The 16,228-nt window shown below is 44.9% G+C and overlaps 1 protein-coding gene across 11 annotated transcripts in view; it reads right to left on the reverse strand.

The window, feature by feature from the left end:
* The window catches only part of MAP4K4 (mitogen-activated protein kinase kinase kinase kinase 4), a 171,264-nt gene that overhangs the window by 15,223 nt on the left and 139,813 nt on the right, over positions 1 to 16,228 (reverse strand). For 2 of the 11 annotated variants that reach the window (XM_014957751.1, XM_014957746.1), the window contains 11 exons: positions 15,636 to 15,866; positions 14,634 to 14,740; positions 13,531 to 13,682; positions 12,685 to 12,782; positions 12,329 to 12,337; positions 11,202 to 11,377; positions 10,664 to 10,784; positions 9,265 to 9,456; positions 6,390 to 6,507; positions 5,951 to 6,121; positions 1,196 to 1,339 (listed from right to left, as the gene is read on the reverse strand). In XM_014957751.1, the coding sequence (XP_014813237.1) occupies positions 1,196 to 1,339; positions 5,951 to 6,121; positions 6,390 to 6,507; positions 9,265 to 9,456; positions 10,664 to 10,784; positions 11,202 to 11,377; positions 12,329 to 12,337; positions 12,685 to 12,782; positions 13,531 to 13,682; positions 14,634 to 14,740; positions 15,636 to 15,866 (1,519 nt within the window). The remainder of the gene's footprint in view (positions 1 to 1,195; positions 1,340 to 5,950; positions 6,122 to 6,389; positions 6,508 to 9,264; positions 9,457 to 10,663; positions 10,785 to 11,201; positions 11,378 to 12,328; positions 12,338 to 12,684; positions 12,783 to 13,530; positions 13,683 to 14,633; positions 14,741 to 15,635; positions 15,867 to 16,228) is intronic. The other 9 variants (XM_014957748.1, XM_014957747.1, XM_014957754.1 and 6 more) reach the window with 9 other exon arrangements.

The following is a 16,228-nucleotide window of genomic DNA, read 5'->3' on the forward strand; positions in this document are numbered from 1 at the left end:
TCAAAAGAACACACAGCAGGTTGTGGTTTTTTTAAACCTCCCTTGACTCATCTTTTCTTTTTAAAGATTTCACAGCGTAGTTCTAGCTGAGAATGCAGCAAAGCAACAAGCCGATAAAATACGATTGTTCTAGACAGAAACAAAGTCCCATGTTGACAACAACAGCATGGGCACGGTTCTTTGGACCTGGAGTAGCATAACAACACTAATGCATTAAATTGTCTAGGCATATGTCCTTTTGCACAAGTGGTTGGAGAGCCAGAGAGCTTCTCCACTGGAGTCAGAGGGGCTCTGGAGTCTCAACAAAATTTTGGGTGGCTCTGAACAATGACACAGTGGGCACTGTGAGAAACCTCATTTAACATCCTCCCCCTGTCACGTATGTGCAGCATAGCAAAGGCTGATTTCACAAATGTACTAAAACAAAAGGAAAGGTAAATGGCTGAAGGACACCTGTGAAGAAAGATTAACAGTGCACCACATCAAGCTGTTTAACAGCAGGGTAACTTTATGCAGTAACTCTCTGGAGCCAAAGAGCCTGGAACCTCCAGCTTCATAAAACACATTTTTCATCGGCACATACAAAACAAACACAACAATCACCACCAGCCTTCATCTCCCATTGCTTTGCAGTTGCACCCAGTGAGAGACAAAGGGCCAAAAGCTGCACCAATCTGCCTTCTCACACGGCTAATTTCCACATCACGTACTCCCCCCTCACTTGCGTACACACTCACTCCACACCACTTTGATTTCTCTACTCCGCAAAAACATTTCCCACTCTACAGATTTTAACACACAAGATGTCTTTAAAGCCAAGCAGCAAATCCATGTTTGAGTTCGAAAAAGGCAGGTTGAAAGTAATCATGTCAGAGGGAAAGAGTGGCATTTTTACAAACTTCACAGAACATTAACTTACAGTTCCCAAACACTGAACAAAGCCAGCCATTTCCCCCAAACCCGTGCAGCACTTTTAAAGGTCACCCCACAGGAGGAAGGACAGGGGGTAAAGCAGGCACAGGGTGTTGCGTGGAAAATGATTCACTTGCAGAAACAAACTGTAGACTCAGGGAGGTGAAATGATGGAAAACCCACTGACTACAGTCAAGTCAGGACTTCCCCCTCAACACACACGCTGCCAAGAAAAGCATTCTGCCAAAAGGGGGAATATATCAAGTTGAAAAATTAACTTTACCAGAAATTGTCACCAAGACATTCAGCCCTTCAAGTACATCCATTTGCTGGAATCGTCTTCGATTGATGAGCGGATAAACCTTCCCCTGACCACTTCTGTCTAGCAGCATCAGACCACTTTCAGTGCCCACTAACAAGTTCACTCCTAGAAGAAAGAAAAACAGAGATCCAAGTTAGTAGGCAGATTTTCCACATATTCTGATGAACTGATACTTGATATGGCAACTGTCTTGTTTCAAGCAGGTCTAAGCACTGCTGGTTGGGTCTCAGCTGCCTGCAGCCTAAAAAGTCTTGAGATGAAGAGACTGTCTACATTACTTGCCCGCAGTGACTAGTGACACCAAACTGCAGCATTCAAGAGAGCGAGAGACTGGTAGACCACAGAGAGCCTTCTAATGCACCAGTAACCAAAAAAAAGGGGATGCTAAAGTTGGAGGAGGAGTGAAGAACAAAGAGGTACCTAAGCTTCTGTATTCTGAAGATGTATTAGCTATTGGTAGAGGGGCTGGTTAAAAGCATGCTCTTGACAAGGACATCGCAAAAAAGCAGTGGTAGAGGCTTGGGCTCCACTGGGAGAAACAGATTGTGGTGCAGCCCTCTCAAAAAAGGATAGACACGGGGTTGGTCCTCAGCTTCCCAGCAATCTTTTCCATCAGAATGTTAAAACTAGAGGAATTACAATAACTTTGTGTATCCACAGATTTCTCCTAAAGATCAAGCCAATAGAGATGAGAGAAGTCAGTAGGCCAGTTTCTCTCTACAAAGGTCCATACATCCACTGGAATGCTTTCCAAGGGTCCACAAAACTTTAGTATATAAAATAAATTACATTATTTAGTAATAAATATATACATATGAGGCCAGGTTTCACAACTCTATTAATATATTATCACTCTTAAATTTCATGACTATTTATTTGCAACAGTGTTTCAGTCTAGGACCCCACAAACTGTGCAGAGACAGGCCAGATACAGGGAATGGAAACCAAACCAAATGCTTGACTCACTTTATTAGACTTCCATGTTGCAATCCCAATGTAAAATTTGTCATCCTTAAGCATAGTAAAATAATGAAATAAGAAAAGCCAAACTGACACAAGATGATCATAGCTATATTGCTTAACGGTCTTAATCCCTAGTCAGACAATTAATCCCCAGATATAACTATACTGGTGCCAGTGGATGCTCAACTGGACTGATCCCATAATGGACCTTTTCTAATGCAGCATGGGGGCCCAGGAGTCTATACCTCACTGTGGTCTGCACCTATAGCAGTCACATGCCTTCTCCCAGTACTGAAAATGGGCATTACTCACAAGGATGAGGAACGCTACCTAAACACCACCCTGGCTACCAGCCATGGGAGTAGTTTACAAAACAGAGGGCATGTTCACCCTGACCCAGGGGACAGGAGGTGTCTCCTGAAGGGGACCGAGTGTTAGAGGGGGACCAGGGCAGCAGCCAGGAGGAGGTAATGATGGGAAAGGGACCTGAGCTGCTGGTGCTGGGGGGCACCGTGAAAAGCCTCTAGCTGGATGAGAAAAACAGACATAGCCCATGGAGAGCTCAGAAACCATCACGCATCCCCATTTTCCGCCTTGTCTTTTCAGTGAGGAAACCAGCAGTTCCCATAAACCATCAGGTCTCTTTGCTGAGATTTGCTGCTCTGCCACTCCTCTGCCTCCTCCAGGCCAGAGAGCCCACAGATGCCAGCAGGCACAGAGCCTGCCTTGGGAGAGGACCAGCAGCCTTCCTGGGCTCTCCTTCAGCTGCTGACACCTCCTTCCTGACCTCCTCCTGCCTCTGCATCTCCTACCTGGGTCTGCCTTCTGTCCCACGGTCCCCGGGGGCATTTCAAATCCACCCATCTCTCATACGGGAAGGCATCCTCAGACTGGGAAGGGGTGGGAGGAAGCAGGGAGAGTGAGGCACGCAGCGAGGCAGGGCTGCGCGCAGGCTGCAGCAGCACCAAACCAGCCGAGAGGAAGCGCCTGGCGCTCTGTCTCTGGCCTGCAGACCCAGGACACGTTGACTGTCAGCGATTCAGCTTCCACACATGGTTTTCTGGGTTGTTTTGTTGGTTTTTTTCAGCAAGGATTACAGCTCAAACAAAGCCACATGCAAACCACCACCTCACAGTCCCTTCACCTCTGTGCACCAGGGCCCGATGGCTCCCACCTCCATCGCCGCCTCCTCTGCCACCCTTGTGGAGCAGTTTACACGCACGCCCGTCCCCTTCCCTTAGCTATGTGCATTTTGAGATTACAGAATCTTCTAGGTTGGAAGGGACCTTAAAGATCATCTTGTCCAACCGTCAACCTAACTGACAAAAACAGACACCCACACAACAAACAAGAAGCATCACCATCACTAAACCATACCTCCCAGCACTACATCAACCTGTCTTTTGAACACCTCCAGGGATGGTGCCTCAACCACCTCCCTGGGCAGCCCATTCCAATGTCTGATAACCCTTTTGGTGACAAAATTTTTCCTAATATCCAGCCTGACCCTCCCCTGGCGTAACTTGAGGCCATTTCCTATAGTCCTGTCACCTGTGACTTGAGACCCCCACCTCTCTACACCTTCCTTTCAGGTAGTTGTAGAGAGCAATAAGGTCTCCCCTCAGCCTCCTCTTCTCCAGGCTGAGCAACCCCAGCTCCCTCAGCCTCTCCTCATAAGACTTGTGCTCCAGACCCCTCACCAGCTTCGTTGCCCTTCTCTGGACCCGCTCCAGCACCTCAATGTCTTTTTTATGATAGGGAGCCCAAAACTGGACACAGTACTCGAGGTGGGGCCTCACCAGTGCCGAGTACAGGGGGACAATCACCTCTGGGGCCCTACTCGCCACACTGTTCCTGATACAGGCCAGATGAAGCTAATGAGGCAGTACGCTGGTGGCGAGCAGTGTCTGTATTTTAAAATGCAGGCGCTGCCTTTATTCACAGCCAGCCAAGCTCTTCTACCACCACCCTACAATTAAGCAGTTCTGGCTTTTCAAACAAATGGGAACGCCTCCTGGAAAAATACGGGCTGGGTGTAAAAATGTGTGCTTGTGCATCCACGTCATTAACACTGACTTTCACCACTCAGAATCAGAAGAAACAGCATCATTGACCTAATGCGATCTGCAACCTGCCAGGTACTATGGCATTACCACTGGTAAAGGCAAGGCAAAGCAAAGCAAGCCCCGCTCTTTTTGAATAAGAAACTTCACCACGAAATGGCTTAATTTGCTTAAGGGTAAAGGAAGCTAAACCTTATCAAGAAACAAGCATATGTACCAGCTTGCATCACCATCGATTGGGCCCTAAATGTTCAACAAGGAAGTGCTTTGTTACAGCTGTAAAACTCCTCTAGGATTTTACACCTATACTTTAAATCACCATAACAGTCAGACACATAGATCAAAGAAATATAAAACCATTAACACAAATTGCTACTGGCAAAACAAGGCAGATCAGAGAAATTATGAGTCATCTTTACTGATCCCATACGATTTCTCTCTGCCTTCTCCCTCTCACAGCCTGAAAGTCTTCATCCACACAAGTCTTCATTTTATCAAAGAATTATTCATATGAATACGTGCAGAAATAGCACTGGGGTAAAAATTCTTACTGGTCAATTCTGGAAATAAAGGAAACATCAGAAGAACAGACAGGAAGATAAGGTGTCGGAGAGCTATTTAATTGACATGGCTTTGCAGGCAAGAAGGATAGGACAACAGTGCTGTTCTGAGAAACAACAAATGCTGGAAATAACCCCAAAGGAGAACTAAAGCCTTGGAAAGAGCTCTGGAAATATAAGAAAAGTGCAGTGTATTACCTATACAATCATCATGTGACTCGAGGGAATGGCCAACACTCTTCTTAGTTTTTAAAATGACATGCATGTGCATTTACAATCTGTTAATATTAGGGATACTAGATAAATATGTTCGTAATATACACAAGCATCATCATCTAGATAAGGAAAAAAATCAGGTGGCCCCATAGATTCTGGCCAAGAAAGAAATGACACAGCAGAGAAAAGCTTTCACTGGGTGTTGCAGCAGCGATTCCGCATTGTAGTAGGCAACAAGCCCTTTCACCAGTACGGGATCCTGACTAATTGTCTGACACTGACAAATTATCCCTTGTGACAAGGCGGCCAGACACACTTGGTCAGCTGACACCCCATACCCAGCTTCTCCCTGCACTAACCACTCTTAACGAAACCAAGCCACAATCTCACCCTGGAAAATGCTGCTCCTACCCTTCTCGTTTCCCTCTTCCTTCCTACATAAACTGATGACTGAGGTGGAAAGCCATCTTACGAAACACATCTTAATCAAGCTCTGCAACAGTAAATTAGCAAAAGGCTCAAGAAGATGATTATTTTTCAGATGGAATGCCCTATGTGCACCAGGTGTACAATGCAAAGATGACCACAAGTTCCTGAACGTTGCAAGAGATGTACTAACAGGGGCTAGAGAGAGAAAAGGACACCCCGATCAGCTGAATGAAGCCTGAACTGTGCCATCAGAAGTGCATATACAGGAGTGGGAAATTATATCAAAGCAGAAGCAGCATAATAATAAGAATCATAATTGTAATAATCATAATCAGCTCTTGCAACAAAAAGATGTAAAGAAGCATTGAAGAAACGAAGAGAAACAACTCAGGTTTCAGAGGTACATTCTTGAAGACCGTAAGCTCATACTGGCACGTCTGCACTTTAGAAGTGGAGGAGGCAAGGGAGGAACAGGTTTGCATTACCCCATAAGGCAGCACAGAGTATCTCAGAATTGAATCTCTTCTTGTATTTGCGAATCTCTGGGGTATCGCTCTGTGGCCGCGTATTCGTGGGATTCACATTGACAACTGATCCTTTCCGCGTCGGGTCTTGCCTTATTGCCTCTGATCTCATTGCTTCACTAGAAAAGCCTACTGAAAAAAAGAAAAGTAAAATGCATGTAATATCCCTCAAGTGCTAAATTCTGGCTATATATTCTTTACACCATACAACCTAAATCAGTAACTGAGAATACTGAGCAAGTCTTTCTTTTTGTAAGAAATGTAAATGGAAAAAGAAATAAACTATGCAATCCATTGCAAATCAAATAACAAGCATGATGGTAAAATTTGTAAGCACTTTAAAGAGCCACTGAAGTCACTGAACCCTTTTTCAATTGTCATCTTCAGCTACTTTACTTACCCACAGAAGTCACAGTTGTCCCACTAGATGGAGAAATCTGTAGTAATCTGGGGTCTATAAAAGGTGTAAAGGAGGAGGAAGATTTGTGTTTCTGGAGTGTGTTACTAGCGGACTGAGTCTGCAATGTAAATTTCAACTTTATTAATATTAATGACAATAAAAAGCACGGATAACAACAACCAACATTTTTTAGTCACTACAGAATTATGCTACAGAGCCTCCCCAAGCTTTTATACTTCCTTTATAGATTCACAATGCACTGCAGGCAGCACACCTGAACTAGATACATATGCAGGCATTACAGCGGAATGTAATTAGCTAAATCATCACCCCTGTCACCTCATTTGCTAGCAAAGATTTTTAGGGCTGGCCACTACAATCAGGCACAAAGCGAGGGAATGTCTCTTTTTAAAAAAAAATCTGCTTAATTGTATGTATACTGTCTTATCTGCAAGCTGTCCACTACCTACAACTTTTGAATTTATGAAACATCTCCTAACGTGAGCTAGTTTAATTAATTATGAAGTTTGATCTTTTGGCTCGTGCAACAAAATCAGAACCATCTGGGATCAAGCGTTTACTTCTACGATGGATTATGTTTCAATGTCTACTGCTTTTCATTCTCCCTATTTTGTTTAACCTGAGCCTCTTGCCAGAAAGCTGCAGCAGGTTCTTCCACCTTTATTTGACAAAGCAACATATTAAACCTGTATCGAACAAAGGGGCTCATTAGTGTGGAAGGTGTAGCAAACGGTGATATGAAGCTATGAATATGTAGTGGATAAAATCACTGGTGCTTGCTGAGTTATGTGGTCTAAACATGGAAAAAACATAAAGAAAGGAAGACGACAAGTGAAACAATGAACTGTTAAAAGTGGAAATGGAACGACTTAAAAACCCTTGCCAGTTTAGTATTATAGTGACAACATTGCATACTGAAGCGGAATGGGACAAGTGAAAAAAAAAAAGTATATATATAAAGGGCGTGCATGTGGGTAAGTTATACCAAGCAGTACTGGGTTTTTGCTCAGCTTTATGCAGACATAATTAAGAGACACTTCGTTACCATCAACTAATCTTGAACCTCTGATCTTTCTAAGCCTCCACTCTCTCCAGAAAAAGATAGCAATGGGTCTTAGGACCGTATCACCCTCCTGCACAGCTCAATGCCGAAAGGCTCCTTTCACCACCAGCCACTGCCACATCCTCCACTTCCCAAGCTGCGTTAACTGAACCCTGCTTATTTGTTGCTTAGATCAAAGTAATGAGCAAGCGTATCTCTGGATCAATCAACTGATCTCCAGAACCTACAAGAGTGTGCTTTTAGAAAGATCAAAGACCAATGAAGCATAGCTGAAAATTAAGTACTATGCCAACTGAATTTCCAGGAGGAAACCCTCCCACCCACCCCCCTGCTATGTGGTTGAGAAGCATTTTTGATCCTGTGGTAAACACGTGCATTGCCATTAGCCTACCCACACCCTCCTGCTATGTGGTTGAGAAGCATTTTTGATCCTGTGGTAAACACGTGCATTGCCATTAGCCTACCCAGCTCACAGCAACCTTGGTCACAGCACTTGCACGCCTACATGGCGGGAGGGCTCTACCCTGAGAAGCAGCAGCTTATTTTCACTGAGTTTTGCCCCCCCATACCACTCCTGCTTGCATAGACAAAGGGGCTCTCAAACAGCAAGCCCAGCTGGCCACCCAGCCAGGAGTGGAGCCACCAAGCCGGGCTCCTCACCTACTGCTAGGGCTGGTAAGGGGGGAAATGATGTCCCTCGTTCACACGTGTGCACCTCCTCTGAGGTGGAGGTGACACACACGTGAAGGACTGGGCTTGTCCACCAGCACTTGGTAAGGGAAGGTACCATCCTGGCATCAGCCCAAGACACCAAGAGGGACCTCCCCCTCCTCCATGGCAAAGCCTTGCTTCTCCACCTGGACACAACCAGCGCTGGTGGAGAAAAGTCATCTTTGCACAGCTGCTTTTCAGAGTACACACATACTTGGAAGAAATCCAAAGATTCTCCCCCTGCTCATTACTCCAAAACAACGATACCCCAGACTTTTACAACCCTCCCGGGCAACACCTGATTTGTTCACCCAGCCCACGTGGCAAGCTTTAAAGAGCAAAATCCCTCCACGGCCACTTCCTCTCCCAAAGGGTGAGTTTCCACAAGCAGCTCCTCATACGTGCGGAGTCATTAGCCCGGGCTACACCTGATTTGTTCACCCAGCCCACGTGGCAAGCTTTAAAGAGCAAAATCCCTCCACGGCCACTTCCTCTCCCAAAGGGTGAGTTTCCACAAGCAGCTCCTCATACGTGCGGAGTCATTAGCCCGGGCTACACCTGATTTGTTCACCCAGCCCACGTGGCAAGCTTTAAAGAGCAAAATCCCTCCACGGCCACTTCCTCTCCCAAAGGGTGAGTTTCCACAAGCAGCTCCTCATACGTGCGGAGTCACTAGCCCGGGCTTTACTGACAAAGCCAAAATTAACCGCTAATTTTTAAGAGGTGCACTGCTTGCAATTAGCCTGCTCCCGGAATAAAAAAAAAAAAGAATTAAAAAATAAAAGAGTATTGGCTTGAAAAATGCGGTAGTCGAGTTTAGTTTAAAACGAATGCCATGCAATTAATGACTCACTAAGAGGAAGCAAAAATAGTAAACTGGCAAGTTTGGCGTGGGACTGCTCCAGAGTTAAGGGCTTCTTACACAGAACTGAAATGTGTTATTTGGGGGGGTGGGAATAAAGGTGACAGAAAAAAAAAAAAAAAAAGCAGGGGAGATTGGCTGGAGTTCCTTTGCGAACTAGCTACTAGGCAATGCTGCTATAACCCTACAAAAGCAGCCAGCTGTGGTGTAAGACATACCTCATTAGTAGTTAGCTTGTCCTGGGGTGTCTGTGGGGACATGGTGGGTGTCGGCTGGCTGGAGGATGGGGAGGAGGAGGTGGAGGAAGTGGAGGAGGAATGGCTTTGCTGTAAGAGATCTGGCAAGAGGTGAATGCGACCGGCAAAGCCATTGCTCTCATGATGGCTGGCACGCTTTTTGTCAACTGTACTCTGTAGAAAAAACAGGCACACTTGTCTTGCTCAAGTGCTGCGTAAAGGTCTATATCCCTAACAACCTCTCTCCTTCTCTCCCTCTCTTTCTTCCTATCTTTTCACATTTATTTATTTATTTGGTTGTTGGTTGTTTTGTTGTTTTTTTTTTTAAACTAAGCTGATAATCCATGCCTTGATGTCTGGATGGAAAGGGAAAGTGGGCAGAGCTACTAGAATTCGGCAAATTCCCACCTATTCTGGCAGGCAAAAGTTCATGTGGTTGACTTGCACAGCCAGTTCCACTAATTAACAAAAGAGTAACTGCATCGGTAAGTCTTCCACCACAAGGCGGACAAGGACATTTTTGGGGGTGGGGGGAGGACTTCTTCCCCTATTGTTTTGTTTAAAACTGACTTAAATCCTATAGAGATACAAGCTTGGACTGTCTGGTGAATGCCTTCAGCTAACTATTGAAAACAATAAGCATGAAATGTTAATTTTTGAACCGGAATGCTCGATTAAGAGATTGGCATTCAGTTGTGAAATTCAGAAATGCAATTACTGAGGAAACTCCTATAAGCTAGCACGCTCATTAACACACGAGCTCATTTAAAAGCAGGGAATCATTATCTTTCAGAGGCACAAGAATGCAATATTTTCAGAATCAAAGGCAACAACACAGCGCTCTAGCTCTGTCCACATTCTCTCCCTCACCACCTACTTTGCTTCTCCATTCCCCCACACTAACTGCTACATGAATTTGTGTGTGTGTGTGTGTGTATGTGTGTTACCTTGGTGGTCTGTATGCCCTCAACTACAGGTTCAAAACAATTTACAAAAAACCTGAATGCTCCCCCCGAGCCTCCCTCCCAGCCCCACTCCTGAGAGCCATGTTTGGTTCTATGGTAAAACTAAACTGAGTTCTTGCTCCAGGTACTTGCTCCACACACCTGCAGCTTTTCTACCCTTCTGTCCCACAGACTTTGAGGTACCCTGCACGGTGCTGCCACAGGTGTCACTGGAAAGCATGCAAAACAGTAGCAAGGGGTGAAGGGCTACTCTCCTCTTTGCATGCATCAAACATCTTGCCCATCTGAAATTGACTACAGCTGTGTCTTGATAATACGAACAACAAATATAATGTAGAAACAGCATGGGTGAATGAGCGAGTGGGTTAATGAGCACAGAAAAGGTGCAGCACTGCACAGGGAAGGAAAAGCAATACCTGTCGGACAATTAAGGTGCCCTCCTTAGAAGGAGTCAAGGCAGGTTCACTCTCCACATCATCGTGGACAATCATGGTTTTCACTGACTCTGTTTCACCATTGCTCAAGTTCAATGTTGACCTATTTGCCAAACAAGAAAGAACCGGAGTGAGACAACAGCACTTGTGCCCCAGCTTTCGCTGACCCACACCAAGGCACACTCAGTATTAATTTATATCATGACTAGAGTGGAATATTTACATAACCTGCCGAGAAAAGCTTCTCTATTAGAAGAACCAAGTCAGGAGTTTGTTAAAAAACCCTTCTTGTTTTACAACAAATCAAGGGAGAGGAGGGAAAGGACATACTTTATAGAACCCTATTTTTTGAAAAGATTACCCTTAGTGTGTGAAAATGTGAACATACAAGGTTGCTGTGTCTTGCTCATGGATTGTTGTGAGCTGAATGAACTAACATACAAACCACGATACCCAACGTCCTTTTCCTTCAAGCCCCTAAGAGGGAAAACAGAAGCAAAATACTGTTAGAAGAACTAACACTGCTCGAACATCATCTGGTCCAGAAGTAGATTCGTCTGCTCCTTCCTGTTCCATATCATCATCTTCCTCATCTGTCGTCCCTGACTCCTCACTTGAGGACGAATAATCCGTTACTTTATGTGGAGGTCGCACATCCTCTACCGCTCGCAATTCCTTTGCCAATGCAGTTAAATCCTGATGGAAAAAGGAGGAAAAAAATGATGTTGCAATGAAGAGGGGAGAAGAGTTTGCTAGACAACTCCCTGGATTAGTGTCCGAGTTTGCTCACTTGTCCACTGCTGTGTTTCCATAGCCCCAGCAGTATTGTTTCCTTCCATTTATTCATTTCTGATAGTCACCAAACTCACTTTTTGATAAATTAAAGCACCAAAAGAGTCAACCTAAGGAGGTCTTGCCATATTATAGAAAAATATGCATACTCTGAATCCAAACTATCCTGATTATGACTTCAGTTTGTCTCATTATATCATCTGAAGGACATATACAAGCACCTGGACGCACTCTCACACAGTGGCTGACTGTCACAGTTAATTTTCCTAAATTTTGCAGGTTAATAGTATCCATCACAAGAAATCTAGGGAGGAAGGCAGCAGAAAGATCCTAAGACTTATTGAGCCAGTCGAGGCACAGCCGCAGAGAGGTGATCTCCTTGAAACCTTCTGATCCATTTCCAGTTGCACGGACCCACACTAAGGAGCTGACCTGAGATGTCAGATTCATTAGCAGCAGCTCAGTTGCACACAACTGCCAGACAGCATGGGCCATAAGCTGCTTTTCTGTCTGCAGCCTGGAGTGTGGGCAAACCAAGTTTTCAGTCAGTGCAATCTGCTCTTAATTGTCTAGCTATACTTTATTTAGCTGAATACAGTTTATGGCAATCAGAAGCAAGAAGGATCAACCTCTACGTTTCTTTAAGAAAGCAGCTTTAACTGACAGATTTGGGTGCTAGTGCAGTATCATGTTGGCAAGAGAAAAAGGTTTTAAGGAAGGTTGGAAATACTGTGAAAACCCACTATGAACCCCCAGATACAACTGGACACAGAGCTGTAATCAACGGTAACAGCAGTCAGATAAAGAAAACGTGAGAAATTTTTCACAGAAAATAGCAACAAGTTAAGGTCTTACCACTTCTCCCTGCACCATTCAGCCCAGCATTGGCACATTCAGGTCAAATGCATGATCATTGGTCCAGCCCCAGGAAGGAAGCACAGGATTGAAAGAGAGAAAGGCAAAGGTTAGGAAGGAAGAAGACCAGAGAGCAGAAACCAATTCCAGAAGCAGAGCAAATTCTAATGTTTGAAGTACTGTGACGTGTGCAGGCAATTGCAGAGCCCAGGACATGCTGCTGCGCCCACAGATACAAACTCCAACTCAAGCTGAAGTTCACCCCCAAAGGTATCATGAATGGAAGCTCACACTGTATTTTTGGTGGGCCTACCTGAAAGAGGGTGGGTGAAAAAGGGAAAGTGCATGCAACTTACAGCAGGCTTGATAGGTCTGAAGACTTCCTTTTTCTCTTCAGGCTTTTTAGGTGCACTTTCATGACGCTGGGATGGCGAACCTTCTGATTTGGATGATGCTGCATGTGTCAAGACCCCGAAAGGAACAGAGAACAAAACAGATTAAGCAGGGAGCTAAAATATGTTTTCTTACTTCACTTTGGAGTGGGGAAGAGAGGTGAGAAGGCCAGCAGGCACTGCCTGACTGCAAGACATAAGTTTTACTTGTTCATTGACGGTTGGACAAGATGATCTTTAAGGTCCCTTCCAACCTAGAAGATTCTGTTATTACATAGTCCCTGAAGGACTATACAAAAGCCGTCATAAGCTGTGATCTGTACAGCTGACCTATGACTGAAGCCGAAGTAAACTGTCACACAGTTGTAAATCAAAGAGGGTAACTCGAGTGCGGCCGCAAGCTAGAAAACCTGCATCATCATCCAATGCACACCAGCTGAGACCTATCTGTAGCAGTCTGCACCCCTTCAGCAATCACCAAGGTGAGAGGCAACAAACATCAAAAGGTGCCCTTGCACATAGGACTAAGGGAGCTATGAAAGCACAGAGACGGGGCTGTTTGTGCATGGGAAAATGCAGCAGTGACCGAACGTGAATCAGAGAACACTGAAACACTTTCACATCAACTTCTGCACCCACTGTCTTTCCCAAGCAAGGACAGACAGCCAAGGTGAGTACCAGAAGCTAACCCATCTTTGACACTGCATACTCAAAGGTCTTACGCAGTGAAGGTTATCATCCTTCATTACTGAGTGTTGCATGACTTATATCTAGAAACACAACGTTACAAAGGGTGGAGGAAGAACTTACATCTCATCCGGAACCGCTCTCCAGACCCACTCTGAGAGCCGGGGTGGGAGCCAGGCTGTGAGCCGGAGTTGCTTGAACCCGAAGAACTGCCACTGCCTGGCCTTGGTACGAGCTTCTCCACCCTCTCCCACAGCAGACGAGGCTCTATATTGCTGTACCAGGGGAGAGAGGAAAATCTTTGTCAAAACACTTCAGTTTCAGATTCCCGTTTCTAAACGCAGACATCCTCAGTGTTTTGTTAGTAACTCATCCGAAAGAGCCCTTAAACACTGAGCTGAGGGCACTAGTGATGCTGCAGAACCCAAGCAGTGGCTTCCTTTGAAATACCTATTACCTTATTTAGGACAGTAAAAGAACCCAAAACTCTAGGTGGGTGCAAGCTAGTATTTTTACTTGGAACTGGCTACCTGCCCTCCTTACATATCTAATCTAAAGTGGACAGTTCTCTCAGCCTGCATGCAGCAGGTTTGAAATTGGCTCAGAAGTACCCCGGCTGCCCAAGCACTAGCCAAAAAAGCCACCACTGCCTCTCCTTCTAAAATACCCTTACCCCATCCAGTGAGCCAACTCAGGGGTGGCCTGTCCACAGTGCTCTGCTGAGCTTTGGAGCCAGCCCCTTCCTCTCCCTGCTCCTGACCTCAGGTGCTCTGTGTCACAGCTCATGGATGCTTCTCCCTCTCCTAAAGTCTGGTTCTGGCCAAGAGGCCAGAAAGTTTCTGAGATGAGTTTGCTTCAGATGTTACAAACACTTCTGCTGCCAGTAATCCCCACAAGTACGCCCAAGATAACCTGCTGCCCCAAAAGGCAAGATGTTCATGAATGGCCACATTTTTTCAGTAATTTTAAGTATATTTTGAAATCATTGTAAAAGCTACAGGGCAGGCAACTCGGAAGAGAAGAGGGAAGAGGAAATTTTGCCATTGTTTGCTGGCACATATGATACACCAAGGGAAATTAATATTAATGATTACTGAAAAGGGATCCAAATTAATCTTCCTTTCATATCCAACAGACAATGCCAAAAGCTCTCTGAAAATGCCTGGCTTTCCATGAGCCTCTTCCTTCCAGTGCAGGAAAGCCAAGGACATGTAGGGTTTACAAACCTCGTGGAGTTTCTTTGACCTGCTTGGTTATTTTGCTGCCCACTGCCCTGCAGGGGAGAATCACGGCGGGACAGGACTGGCGATCGGGACGTTGTTCTCACAGGTACCTTGGGAGAAAAAAGCTTGTGTTAAAACCATGAAGAGGATGATCAAACCTCTTCTGCTACAGAACACGTTCTTAAGATTTTAACAACACTTATTCTAGCATCAATGACCAAAAGCAATAAACAAACACCCACAAAACCAAGAGCCTTAGTTGGGATGCTGTTCAGATTTTGAAGAGAACTCGAAGTTTAGTCTTAACGTTAAGTAGTGTTGAATAGTCACCACACGAACACATACACACCCCGCTGCCCTCCAACTACTCAGACATTTAAAAAAGAATATGGCATTCTGACTGAAGCAGGGGAGGCACAAAGCAATTTGCTGAAACAGCATGAGAATTAGGGAATAAGCTCAGGGGAACCAAACAAATGCCCGGGAATGGATCAGCAGAAGGCAAAGACTGGTGGGGGAGCAAGAATATACTCAGAAGCAAATCCCAGTGGATGGGAAGCGGGGGTGGGAGGGAGAGAGGAGGAGGAAATATATTGAATGTTTCCTTTTTGTTCAGTTCCATCTCCTTTTTAAATATGTGTATGATTCATAGTTTGGGTTGATACCAGATGAAGAAGAAAATTAACTCTGAGCAATAACCTTCAGGGATATTTTTAATTCTTTCCTGAATATAGTAATGATTTGTTAACTTTGCATAATAAATTGTCTCTCTGAAATAGCTGCGTTCTGTAAATCATTGCCAATTTTATATGAAGCTTCAATATTCTTAAGGTTGGTTACCATTAACCCATTGATTGAACACCTACATTATGATCTACCTTCCAAAATACTTTCACCAATGTTGGCACAAGGGCACGGTCTTCCCAGTGCCCAGGGTATCACATCCTTAAGAAAAATAATTAATAATAAAAAAAAATAGCACACATCTGTCTTTCTACTCCTTACCCTTGGAGGCACCTCGTCACTGTCTGATCTAGCCCAAGCCTTTTGGGTGGGGTCGGGTACCTCCGACTTAGAGTCAGAACTCTGATTTAGCACTTCACTGCGTGAAGGTGGATATGGGTCCTGGGAACGAAGATGGTGATGAGCAAATTTGGGAGAAGGGTCACTGAAGGAATGGGATCGCGAGACAGGGGAAACATTGTTCTTGAGAGATGCCAGATGGGACCACTGTACCTTACAAGAAAACAAAACATAAAACATTCAATGCGCTCAGTATAACTGGCTTTCCAATTAACACAGAATAAAGGCAGGTGGGGTGGGCAAGACAAATTGGTTATGGCATTAGGTAAGCGTGGGGTGGAATCAATGCACTTAAAAGCAAGGCAAGCGCCCAAAGAACGTAACAGACTGAAAATACAGCACATATGCATTTTTTGTGAGATACGCTCTCCACATACACATACACTGGTGCCCAGAAGAAAAGGCAACCCAATTATCTGCACCGTGAGCCTGAGCCCAAAGGCCACTCAAGACAGAAGTTGCCTGCTGTTCCCCGGTCTTCAGTGGGCTTTGGTCAGGTCTCATGGCAGCACTGG

This window comes from Calidris pugnax, unplaced genomic scaffold, assembly GCF_001431845.1.
Source record: "Calidris pugnax isolate Ruff unplaced genomic scaffold, ASM143184v1 scaffold303, whole genome shotgun sequence".
NCBI lineage: Eukaryota > Metazoa > Chordata > Aves > Charadriiformes > Scolopacidae > Calidris > Calidris pugnax.